The sequence below is a fragment of the Ascidia mentula genome, chromosome 7 (assembly GCF_947561715.1).
Source record: "Ascidia mentula chromosome 7, kaAscMent1.1, whole genome shotgun sequence".
Classification (NCBI taxonomy): Eukaryota; Metazoa; Chordata; class Ascidiacea; order Phlebobranchia; family Ascidiidae; genus Ascidia; species Ascidia mentula.
Genome location: NC_138572.1, coordinates 8918922 through 8931611, shown reverse-complemented (window position 1 = coordinate 8931611; position 12690 = coordinate 8918922). Strand labels below are relative to the sequence as shown.

Here is a 12690-nt window from a genome sequence, read left to right as displayed (position 1 = left end):
GCACCAAAACGCAGTCTTGTGAACAGGAACGCGAACTTAATTAAATTTACTTCCTTGAAGATATCACTCGCGAAAGCTCGTGCAAATAGAGTTGCTTAACATACAGTCTCTTATCAAAACAGTTCACCAGCAAGTACCATATATATATACAAAATTTACCAGAAGTTCCAACTTCAAAGTATTTCAACTTTAACACAAGTGACACTTAACGTTGAACGGTATCCCTAAATTTGTTTTTGGTTTTAGTGAACTGCACTGTATCGGATTGGGAAAACTGGGGCACTTGTCCACAAACATGTGGTGTGACGATCAACAAAGTCAGGAACAGATCAGTGATCACTAATAACACGTGTGGAGGGGAGGATTGTCCTATCCTGCAGGAATACAGAGTTGTAAAGTGATTTGTTACAATGGAGCCACTGCGGCTTCTACAGGTTTTTTATGCCAACCAGGGTGGAGCGGTCTGTGTTGTGATCAAGGTACATATTTTCTGTAGCAAAATCGTATCTCCTTAGCCATTTCTTGGTGGTTATCAACAGTGAAATACAAAAACGTCACTGTTTGCTTTTCCAGACGTTGACGAGTGCACCCAACAAGGAAGTAGTTCATGCCCCTTGAATTCAGTCTGTTCCAACACACGTTATAGATGTGATTGCGACCCAGGCTTCAATAAAAACAGCAACATGGAATGAGGTAGTAGGTTTTTGGCTCGTGTTGCATTTCATTGTGAAAAACACCGAAACTTTTTGAAAAAATATGTTTACTTCCAAATTAGTTATTTAGTGTTTAAGCATTCACTATGAGGCTTGTTCGTAGCGTCCATGCAATAAAACTTTAGTTTAACAAACACATTTGTCTCGAACAACCACAAATTCAAAAAAGTATGATACAGATGTAGATAAATGCACAAACCATATTTCAAATTGCCACCAAAACGGTCGATGTGTTGACACTGAAGGAGGTTTTCTTTGCTTATGCGAGCCTGTATTTTTAAAAATCGGAACAGTCTGCTCAGGTGTGCCACTGGTCCTTCCTTCAATGAATACAAAACCCTTACAAAATGTTTACAGCAATTTTAAGTTAGATGACAAAAAAGAGCAAGAATTCATGATATAAGTTCCTTATTTTTAATTGTAGGTCACCACAGATAATGATACTAGTTCAAAATTATATATTTTTTCGTGCAGATATTAACGAGTGTGAAGTAAACACTGCTACCTGCCCAGACAACACCATATGTGTCAACACTAAAGGAAATTATTCATGTCCATGTCTAACTGGCTTCGTGTCTCAATTGGGGCTTTTTTCTGGTTCGTACTGACAAAATAGTGATCGTTCATGGTCGGTATGAAAAATACAGTTCAACTTTTTCAATGATGTAAATAATTTAACAATTTTGGACGCTGTTTTGACAGCCCCAAAGTAATAGCTAAAATCGCTATGTTAAGCATTTGTAAAGAAATTGTATACATTATTTCAGAAATATTTGCTCGCTCCATTTTGTTGAACAGATGTTAACAAGTGCCAGCAAGGAAATGCCAGGTGCGCTGTCAACGCAACTTGCGAAAATACCGTAGGTTCGCAAAAATGCTTTTCGTCGTTTTGTCTATTTCGTCGTCGGAAAATGTAACCCAGAGAACTCTAGAAGAACCTCGGGCAAGCTCTGGAAATGTTTCTTTGGAAAAAGGGTGGCTCATCAATCACCCAGCTAGACCAAGTAGTGTTCCAAAAATATTTTGGCAAGTCGGAGCAGAAATATATGAACAGTAATGCTAAATTTCAAAGCAGTTTACGTTTACATTTGCTTTCCTTCCTTTATTCAAGGTTTTTCATGGTATGTCTTCCATCGTTTGAAATCGTTGATTAAAAACTTACGTGGAAGTTTGACAAATTTTTCAATGATTATTTACACTTCAAACGTGAAAAATGGCAAGACATTTAGAACGCTATGCTATTACACGTTTAAACCTATGAACTAAAAATCGATATAATAAACCTAGGAAGGACTTGTTCCTTAATTTTGCCAGAATGTAGCCCTGTACTAAGCATTGTCTTCCCACCTGCAACACCAACCTACATCAGGATCATAAGTTGATAATCTAGAAAGGTTCTACTTTATTTTATAAACGCAATATGAAGTGATGCTAACACACATTTACTAAAGCACCCAACCATGAGCATTTCATCAACTATTACAGGTGGCTTCAAACTTCTGGGATATGTGATACCTCATCATGTGAATGGAACTGGAAAGCTGCTCACGAACATGTAATGGAATCCAATATTCTGGTATGACAAGGAGGAGTGGAGCGTGGAGTTTGTAAATTGCAGGGCCCGAGCCACAATCATTGTTGTTGCACTATAAATTAAAGTCGTTGTCAACATGTTGGTGTCTAACAAGAAAGACAAAACAAAACTTATTGACAGACAAAACAAGGGGATTTGATTAGTGGCAAACACTGTAGCCGTAGATGCAGCGATAGTTGTCAATACATAATGATTAATATTCTACACGTGGTGTGGACGTAATGACTATATAATGTTTCTGTTGCTGCCAGGCATATTGTAATTTAATAATCTGTTCTTCTAGCACAATAAAAAACGTAACTTTATTCACCGATTAATTCACCATTTACCCTGAGGAAGCCTTGTTGGATAACAGGCGAAACGTCGGTGAATAAAGTTAAGTTGTTTATTGTGCCAGAAGAACAGATTATTAAATTGTAATGACTATACTTAGTATTTGTTGAACTATTTTGTTAAGAAATTATAATCCTCTGTAGGTTTATCGTTGTCTAGAAGTCTGTTATACATTTGTGTTCCAGTGTTTGGAGCTCTTGGAATAGTTGGGGACAATGCTTCAAGACCTGCGGATGAAGAACACAGACATCGTATTAGATCTGTCCAGTCGACTGTGTGGCGTTCTTCGTTCAGCGTTGGAGCTCATTAAGTTGCGGCAGAGTACACAGCTATGACATCGAATGAAACTGACAAAGCAACCTGTAGTGGGGGAAAGAAATAGAGAACAAGGAATGTGGATTTCAAAAATGCAGCCAAAATTGCCAAAAGAAATGCAGATTTGATATGTGAGGTAGATGTGGTTTTGATCCAGTTGTTGATGCCACAATGACCCATCCAAACAAATTTCTTTGTGTGTTCAAAGGTTTCTTTTACGACTTGAGAATGAAATGGATGACTTCGAATTGCCACTTTATGTAAACAAAAATAATAAATAATAAACCTCAGCTTGGACATCGTCCAAATATTAATGCAACGGATCTTGTACACAGAAATTCAAGAACCTGAGCATTTGAAAAATACCTCAGCCCAATCGCATACGCACCACACCCCCACGACAATGGGTAAAAATCAACCAAGAAAAAGGTAGATGTTACATAGTTGTTACACATCTAAAAACACGATACATTTGTTCTAATGTGGTCACAGAAAACACCTAAACTTGTCGAAATCCAAGCACTTGAGTTTGTGGGAGAAAACATGTCAGATATATCTCATTTTGAGCTCTGATGTAAAATTACCGACATATTGTCAAAAATAAACCGACCGCATGAAAGAGCTATAGACCTATGGATATGTAAAAGATCAACAGTCGCTGATCATTAACATCGTTTAAGGCCCCAACCCATATACGTAGAAGAAAACCTGATTGCCATACGTGGCCAGGATATCCTGGGTTCCAGCAAAATTTATTACCGAGTTTAACATCATCACAATGAATTACGATTAAAACCGTGTCACGGCGATATATGAACTGTGAAATGATAGAGCTGAAATTTTGTTACAATCAGGTACGTTTATAAAATATCAATCTTCTGAGAATTAGACCACAGCTTGCGCAGAGTTCGAGTTTGCCATTTGACTTAATAAGTTTTTATAAACAAAAATCGATAGATTGATAATGGCACGCTTCATTAAAATGTATTGATAGATGATAAATCTTATAAGATGCAATGATGAAAATAAAATTAGGGTCTCTCCGGGTTGTCATTTAAAGGCCAGACTTCACATCACACGTTCTCTAAAGTAAGTCAGGTGGAAGTTCTGAAAAGAAAATCGTGAGTTTACCCACAAGGAAACACTGAGCTTATTTCAGTCGAATCGAAACAATGTTAAGTTCTGTTGTTCGATGAGTTTCATAAATTTAAAACAAACTTAATCTTATTTTCAAATCAACAGCAAACCAGGAGAAACCTGCTCTTTATTTCATTACCTGAACAACTCTGGTTGTTGCATGATCTCGGGCTCGACAATCTGCAGGAACCGCACCGTCCCTTTCTCCGAGTTATTGTTGGAGATTGCAATCCACCTCCACAAGGTCGTGAGCAGCTTCCCCACCTCCACAGACAGGGAGTGGTATCACATTCCGATCTTTTTCTTCCAACCAACCTGCAAATAAACATTTTGCTGAAAATTTTATTTCTATTTGAGTCGAAATTCGTTATACAGAAACATTACTTAACTCACTCCGCACAACTACAAAATCAGGTAATTAAGTTCGATGAATATGCCAGTAACAACCAAACTTTCCTCATCCGATTTATTTGAGTTAATTATAAGCGGCTTTAGGGGAGTACAGCTTATAAAACCCAGAGATAATTTTTATTGTGTATAGCAATTTTAAACGAAAATTAAACCGACTAAATCGTTTTTTGGTTAGAAAATTTCATGACCAAATATTGCTTTGATTTTGCCTTTTGGTCATTTATTAATTAAAAATTTTAAAAGGTTATAAAATTTGACAAAACAAGGGCAAAAAAGCATACCTTGCCGACGCGCCATGAAGAATAACCAGCATACAAATGCAAACGCAGACCGATCTTAAATTCAGCATAATTATTGATTGTAAATGTCCACGTAAGGTATTTGGTCTTCGGCAAATGAACGAATCACGACAAAGCAGTTCCTATTTAAATAAGACTATTTATCGGTGAGCCAGGTTTTATAAAATCAACAAGATTTTTACACACAAGTAATGAAGTTGAAATCGTGCTTAAACGTGACGCACACCAGGCGACAGAAAGGCAATTAATCTTCCTTTAGTCATGTTGCAAGTCTTTCTCAGACACCAAACTCGTGCAGATAATTTTCCTGGAAATCGTGTGATAAGCTTATGTAAGGGCACCCTGAAGTATTTTGTTCGGTTTTGTTTAACAGTATTTGTTTATTTCACTTGACAACAAATGAAAAAAAAATAAGGGGTTAACGATTCCATTATTGTGATACCAAGTATGAGGTGGAATTTGTTACGGCAATTGCATTTGAATTGGGAATAATTGCTAGACTCGATTTAAAACACATTGTTTTTTGCAGTTTCTGTTGTAACAATATTTTGGGCATTAGAAAACGGAACGCTACAGAGAAATGTTTAAATGAGCTATGTTTTGTTGCTACTGCGAATGTTAATCAAGTGTTAATCAATTGTGTATTACTGTTCGTCTTAATAATTAAAATAACCTGTGTAGTAAATGATAAATAATCCTAAGTCGTCTGTCTGTTTCAAGTTCTTACGACATAAATATTTCGCCTGTCTGTGCAGGCATCATCGGTATCGCTAAAAAACAACACAACAACGGAGTTAATCAACAGTAATGCAAATGTAAAAATACCTTACAAACTAACAATCGGATTTCACCATTAGGTAAGGTGCGACTGAACTGTCGGGTTTGGCTTGTTTGTGGGGACGCACGATAAAACATAAAATCAAAGAAAAAAGGAAAAAACAGCAAGCTGCAAACGATAGCGGTAAAAAATGCCGGCGGTGATCTGGCTTTACGTCATTGATAAGCTTAGAAACCGTGAGTGAACCATGAAAAGACAATCAAACGTTGCTCGTGACGTCACTTTTTTGGATAAGTTCAACAAGGTCGGTTCCAAGAACATGCATGGCCCCAGTCTGTCCCGAAGCTTGTACACAACATGCGGTAAGAATTCGAAATGACAATGGAGTCTCCAAAACGTGAAATGGTCTTTGTTTCGCCAAGTAAAACGTGAACTGTCACATTGAACTAATGTGAACTAGCCGCCAAAACCACAAAACGGACACATCTGCATTGTCACCACTATTGTATATTGCATCAATACTTACAAATGCTTCTTAATTCATCCACGAAATTGTTTCAAAACATCTCGAAAATACATCAGTTCTGAAACCTCCATTCTTGTACAGTAAGTTAGGAGATGGAAAATATCGTTTTTACCCATTAGGAAACACTAGGTCTGTTTCGGATTACCAACTAAAAAATTCCAAACATCAGTTCAGCATTACTCATCGCATTAAGGAATGATTGATTTACAACCTGGGATTCGAAACCATATCAATTAACGGATTTGTTCTTTAGTGTTGTATGTTATTGGACAACAAATGTAAGCGAATACTACATTTCATATTTTAAGACCTATTTTGTAGCACGTGTAATAATGAATGCCAAAACAGTGAGGCATCCTTGGTCACAAGACTTAAACTTGTTTTTTCACAATGAAATTGCTTTCAAGTCACTAAGGAGTTGCACACAAAATTTATTTAGCGTTCTTAATCCAAATATGCAGCAGCCATATGCAATACAAGGCTTTATGCGTAATTCTCAGAGGTAAAAAAGATGCACAAAATTCTGGATCATGTGGGTCCAAATCTTACCGGTAACAGACCAAATTTTGCTTCATTTTGTGATGTTAAATAATAATAGATTATCTATATCAAATTGGAAGAAATTGGTGACTAAAGAAATTTGATTCCATGTATAACTGCACTGCAAACTTTAACAGATTCTAATTTCAGCCTAAGCAAATGAATGCACTATATTTGGATGAGTGCACTATCTTCCAAATACAGCCGGAAACAAAATGCTCTGTAGCGACACCTTCCGACAACTTTACTTTCTTCTGTTGTTGGAAAAACAGCGACTAAATTTTTATTAAGACAGAGGATCCATGTGAATCTTTTACCGACCTGTTTTGGTTGCATAGGTATACGGCAAGCTCATTATAAACAATACCGAAATGTGCACAAACATGCAGCACTTAACATTTTCGGTATCATGAGCGCAACTTGTGATCATTCAACCCCCAAAGCGATCCCTCATTATGGATAATAATGTGAATAAGTATCCAACACTAATTACTTTCGGTGCGCTTAACCTGCACGATGTGTAAAAACTACAGTGATTCAGAATATCAGTGATTTGGTGGTGACCATAACAATCCCCACTAATTAATATCCGTAAACAAACATGCGCTATGTTTAATAATTTTGTGTTGTACTTAAATTGCAAATAGCATCACTTTCATTTGCGTCCTAGGTTTATTGTAGTAATATTTCATGCAATGGCATGATTGGAAGGATTGCCCCATTGCGCAGATCCTTACTTGGCGATCTCAGTTATCGTATCAAAATCATTAGGTTTACAGGCTTCGTAGTCCAGGCATTGCAGACTACAGGGATAGCTCAGCTGGTAGAGCGTTGGGCCTGATTAGGCCACGGTCGTGAGTTCAAACTTCACCGGAAGCTTCATTTTTTTCAGATCTCGCTCTAAAAAAGTAGCTGATCCAACTAGGCCACAATGCTTGGGCTGCGAAGCCTGTAAGCCTGATGAACCTAAGTTTATTGTATTGTACACGTTTAACCGCGTAATAATATAGCTTTCTCAATGACTGTTTAACTTTAACGTTTAAAATTAAGCCAAAACAATACAAAAAATTCAAATTTGTCGTAACATTGGTTGAAACAACGATTCAAACCATCGAGGGCTCACCATGAAAATCCACTTTGAATAATGGACGGTAAGCAAATGTAAACCTGCTTTGAAAATTAGCATTACAGTTGCTCATATCTTTCTGCACCTACTTGCAAAAATACTATCGAACACTATTTGTTCTGGCTGAGAACCTGGTCTATTGAGCGGGGAACCAGAATGTTTTCCAAATAAACTTACACGACAATCAAGCCAAGTTAAAATGGAGACTTGAACGTGACGCGCACGAAACCAGAAAGTGACGATTTAATCAATTTTGGTCAAGTACATAAATGTTCAGGAAGTTGAACTTCAAGCTTTGTGCATGATTTCCGAAGGTTATATTCCATGATGTCTTTAAGCAATGGCAATCCTTTGTAGGTTTCTCGTTGTCTAGAATTTGTGTTCCTGTCGAAAGTGCTTGGAGCTCTTGAAATAGTTGGGGACAATGCTCCAAGACTTGTGGATAGGAACACAGACATGGACCCGTATTACTACCCAATCCTCTTCTTGCGGAGGCAGATATTGCACAGGATCTTGGGATTCGTCGCAAAGCTGTAAAATGAGCTGCTTTCCAGTCGACTGGGTGGCGTTCTTCGTTCAGCGTTGGAGAGCTCATGAAATTGCGGCGGAGAACACAGCTATGACATCGAATGAAACTGACACAGGAATCCTGTAAGGGCTATTGTTTTGGCTTTCCAAGTTCCTATTATTCGTGAAATACACGTCCGTGTCCTATAGATTGCAGATTTGGTTTAAGGGGTGAGATTGGTAGTTGTCCAGCAACCTGTAGTGGTGGAAAGAAATGAAGAACAAGGAATGTGGATTTTAAAAATGCGGCCAAAATTGCCAAAAAAATGAAGATTTGATATGTGAGGTAGATGTGGTTTTGATCCAGTTGTTGATACCACAATGACCCATCCAAATAAATTTCTATGTGTGTGTTCAAAGGTTTCATTTCCGATATGAGAACTAAACGGATGACTTTGATTTGTCGCTTTATGTAAACAAAAATAATAAACAATTTAACCTCAGCTTAAACATCGTCCAAATATTAATGCAAGAGATGTTGTACAAAGAAATTCAAGAACCTGAGGCAGGGAAAATACATCAGCAGAGCAGCCCAACCTCAAACGCACATCACCCTCATGACATTGGCCAAAAACTTAACAAAGCAAAACGTAGTTCTCACATTGCTATCTAATAACACGATACATTCGTTCTAATGTGGTCACAGCAAGCACCTAAACTTGTGGAAATCCAAGCGCTTGAGGTTGTTGGAGAAAACCTGTCAGACATATCATATTTTTAGCTCTGATGCAAAATTGCCGACATAGTGTCAAAAATAAACCGACCGCATGGAGGAGCTATAGCTCTATGGTATGTAAATAATCAACGGTCGTAGACTATTAACATCGGTTGAGTGCACGACCCATGTACGTAGAAGGAAACCTGATCGGGATTCGTGACCAGGATATCCTGGGTTCCGGTACGATGAGAAATATTTATATTATGTCCGCTTTTTTATACTCAACAAATTATCCTAAACTTCGAAGTCTCAAAAACTACTGCACATTTGAACGTTGGTTTACGAACTTTAGGGCATTTTTTGCAAACTCGCTCTATACAGTTGTCATTGTTTTTCGGAAAAAGTTCATAGTTCCAAAGCAGCGTAGTATGTTTCAACTTTTCTTGGGCAACCAATCTTTTAGATAAAAAAATTCTCCGTAAAAATTGTTACATTTCCAGCGAATTTATTACCGAGTTTAACCTCATCACAATGAATTACGATTAAAATTGTGTCACGGCGATATATGAACTGTGAAATGATAGAGCTGAAATTTTGTTACCATAAGTTACGTTTATAAAATATCAATCTTCTGAGAATTAGACAACAGCCTGCGCAGAGTTTGAATTGGTCAATTGACTCAATAGGTTTTCAAAAACTAAAATCGATAGATTGATAAAGGCACGCTTCATTAAAATGTATTGATAGATGATAAATCGTATGAGATGCAATGACGAAAACAAATTTAGGGTCTTTCCGGGTTGTCATTTAAACGCCAGATTTCACATTACCCTTCTCTAGCAGTAGGTCACGTAAGTCAGGCGAAAGTTCTGAAAAGAAAATCGTGAGTTTACTCACAAGGAAACACTGAGTTTGTTTTCAGTTGAATCGAAACAATATTAAGTTCTGTTACGTTGCCATAGTGTGTTCTGCTGTTATTCGTCTCCGGAAGTTCCCACTTAGTTTGGTACCTAACGGCACCATGTCCACTGCAAAGTCACCACAAAGTGAAATAGTCTGGCCAGTTAGCGACAAGACTATTGTCAGTCACCAGCTGCACTGATGTGAACTGATACGTCGTGACAATGCGATCCACAGACTACAGCTAATATCTGTATTGCTGTATAACTTATTCGCGAAAGTACCAATACAACAATATGGTTTGGTAAACGCAATGATCAGTTTCATCAATTAAAAACAAACCTAACCGTATTTTCTACTGAACAGTAAATAAGGAGAAACCGGTTCTTTATTTCATTACCTGGACAACTCTGGTTGTTGCATGATCTCGGGCTCGGCAAGTTGCAGGAACCGCACTCTCCACTACGTCGAGTTACTTTTGGGGATTGCCATCCACCTCCACAAGGTCGTGAGCAGCTTGGCCAGCTCCATAGACAGGAAGTGGTATCACATTCCTGTATTTTTCCTCTTCTCGACAGAAGCCTGCAAATGTACGTTTTGCTGAAATTTCTAATTGAAGACAAAATTAGATGTACAGAAACATCATTAACCTCAACTACAAAATTACGTAATTGAGTTCGATATTTATGCCAGTAACAACCAAACTTTCTTCATCCGGTTTATTTACTCTAATTATAAGCGGCTTTAGGAGAGTACAACTTATAAAACCCAGAGCTTATTTTTATTTGCTTCTATGCGTAGGGTTGAAACAATGTACAAATAATACCAATAAAATTTTGTATGTACTTACCATGCCGATGTCCCGTGAATAGTTACAAGCAAACATAGACAAAAGCAAAGAGTTCTCCACATAACTTTCGCTGCTTGTAATTTGTGAAAAGTCTTGCTAAAGCACATGAACTAACCTCCAACTTGCCCGCGTTGGTTTTTTAAGTGTTTCAACAATGAGTCACAATTCCTTCGCATCTACTTTGTCAAAGAAAGAAGACGGAATTTGAGTTATGAATTGCAACTCAACTGAAGCCAAACAAATGACACATCTCAGGATATCACGACGCATTGAATTTTTCAGGCAACGTGTCACGAACCAAATTCTACATAAGTCACGAACCAAGTTCTACACAAAATTCTAGATGTTATTTAATTGAATGCAACCACATTTTAGGGATTTTTACCGCTTTTGTTACATAATATGTTTAGGCGTTGGTTGATATTTAATTTGCTTTCTATTGTGAAGGTAGGAAGACGTTTGGATCCACTTGTTGATGCCATCAATGATCCAGTCTAACGAATTCATTTCTGTGTTCAAAACCACCAACTTGCCCGCGTTAGTTTTTAAAGAGTTTCAACGATGAGTCACAATTTCTTCGAATGCTCTCTGTCAAAGAAAAAACACGGAATTTGAGTGATGAATTGCAACTCAAATGAAGCCAAACAAATGACACATCTCAGGAAACCACGACGCTTTGAATTTTTCAGGCAACGTGTCACGAACCAAGTTCTACGCAAGTCATGAACCAAGTTCTGCACAAAATTCTGGGAAGGTAATTACTCCTTCTTTGGTCACGTTGCAAAGTCCTTGCAGACTCCAAAATCGTGTAGATAATGGCTTACACACAGCGGTTAATCTAGCGCCCAACAGGATATGTTAAAACAGCCAAATGGGTGAACAAAAATGGTTAAATATCTGCTATGTGTGTTTGTGTTATTTATCGCAAGGTGTCGCCCCGGTAGCAGAACAAAATATTAGTGCTGATGATTCGTGCAATTTACATCACTCATGTTTGAGAGTTACAACAAGTTTTTGCTGTCAAAAGAAAAACATATGCATCTTTTATGCTGCTCTTGATCACGAATACCTGAGTTATGCAACGGAACACCCTGTGTCCGCCAACCATAGGTCCGCCAACATACCACTATATTGGATATTGATCATTCTCAATCGACTTTAAACAACACAGCATAAAAAGCGATAGAAAACTTCATGCAGATCGAATAGTTGAAGATTACATTGCAGAGTTGCGGTTGGTTGCACGGTATGACTGGCAAGACGTCGAAGATTCAAAGAAATCACCAAAGAACATCATCTTGCTTGGTATCAATCCAGAATGAAAGTTACTGTAATGTCATGTCTACGTAAATGTTCCTCGTCTGGCAAGAAGTTAAGCCAAAACGTGAGTAGAGACAATTTGAACTGATATAACATGAAAGGTCGAACAAATGTCACTGTCTTCTGTTCTTCTTGCCATGCGAATTTAACACTGAATCAAAAATGTATCTAAGACTCTGGTGACAATATATATTAAAACATTCAACTGAATCTTTCTGATAAATCTAAACGTTTTTCAGGTAATATATATATACTTCGCTTGAAAATATAGTCTTTAAGTAAGTATCAGAATTGCCAAATAGTCTTTTGGGAAACAAAGACCTTTTTTTCGATCATATTTTCACATAAACTATGGTGAAAGCAAAGGCAGAACACACTTCGTATATCTAGCGTTATGAAACTTAGCAGGATGGAGGTTAAATCTAAAGTGTCGAAAGCAAGGCATGGAATTGGTCTATTTTGTCCCAATATCACCTTTATGTGCACGGGTCGACAAAACTAATAGTAAATAAGTCTAAAGTAAATAAGTTTCAGGTATTAATCCCAAGAACAACGCAGTATTAATACCTTTTATACACTATTTGCGCCTTAATCAACATTTTCTATCGCAAAGTGTCACTCTG

General features: G+C 37.5%; 2 protein-coding genes across 2 annotated transcripts; both read right to left on the bottom strand.

Annotated features, from left to right (window-relative positions):
- Positions 1–3685: 3685 nt before the first annotated feature.
- On the bottom strand, positions 3686–4918 carry LOC145908013 (uncharacterized). Its single transcript, XM_082995183.1, has 3 exons — positions 4785–4918; positions 4232–4407; positions 3686–4062 (listed from the first exon to the last, which is right to left on the bottom strand). Exons 1-3 carry the CDS (start codon positions 4850–4852, stop codon positions 4040–4042), a joined length of 267 nt encoding a protein of 88 aa, XP_082851309.1. The 5' UTR covers positions 4853–4918; the 3' UTR covers positions 3686–4039.
- Positions 4919–9704: 4786 nt separating this feature from the next.
- Positions 9705–10875, bottom strand: LOC145908005 (uncharacterized). Its single transcript, XM_082995177.1, has 3 exons — positions 10748–10875; positions 10298–10479; positions 9705–9866 (listed from the first exon to the last, which is right to left on the bottom strand). The coding sequence occupies exons 1-3, from the start codon at positions 10852–10854 to the stop codon at positions 9805–9807; spliced, it is 351 nt and encodes a 116-aa protein (XP_082851303.1). The 5' UTR covers positions 10855–10875; the 3' UTR covers positions 9705–9804.
- Positions 10876–12690: the final 1815 nt, after the last annotated feature.

What these genes read in the sequence shown, in the direction of transcription:
- LOC145908013 (XM_082995183.1), bottom strand. Translation starts at nt 4,852, where the DNA reads ATGCTGAATTTAAGATCGGTCTGCGTTTGCATTTGTATGCTGGTTATT. An exon ending in CTTCATGGCGCGTCGGCAAG is followed by an intron (nt 4,408 to 4,784) that starts GTATGCTTTTTT and finishes GTTTATTTGCAG; the next exon opens with GTTGGTTGGAAGAAAAAGAT. An exon ending in CAACAACCAGAGTTGTTCAG is followed by an intron (nt 4,063 to 4,231) that starts GTAATGAAATAA and finishes TTTTCTTTTCAG; the next exon opens with AACTTCCACCTGACTTACTT.
- LOC145908005 (XM_082995177.1), bottom strand. Translation starts at nt 10,854, where the DNA reads ATGTGCTTTAGCAAGACTTTTCACAAATTACAAGCAGCGAAAGTTATG. An exon ending in ATTCACGGGACATCGGCATG is followed by an intron (nt 10,480 to 10,747) that starts GTAAGTACATAC and finishes GTACATTTGCAG; the next exon opens with GCTTCTGTCGAGAAGAGGAA. An exon ending in CAACAACCAGAGTTGTCCAG is followed by an intron (nt 9,867 to 10,297) that starts GTAATGAAATAA and finishes TTTTCTTTTCAG; the next exon opens with AACTTTCGCCTGACTTACGT.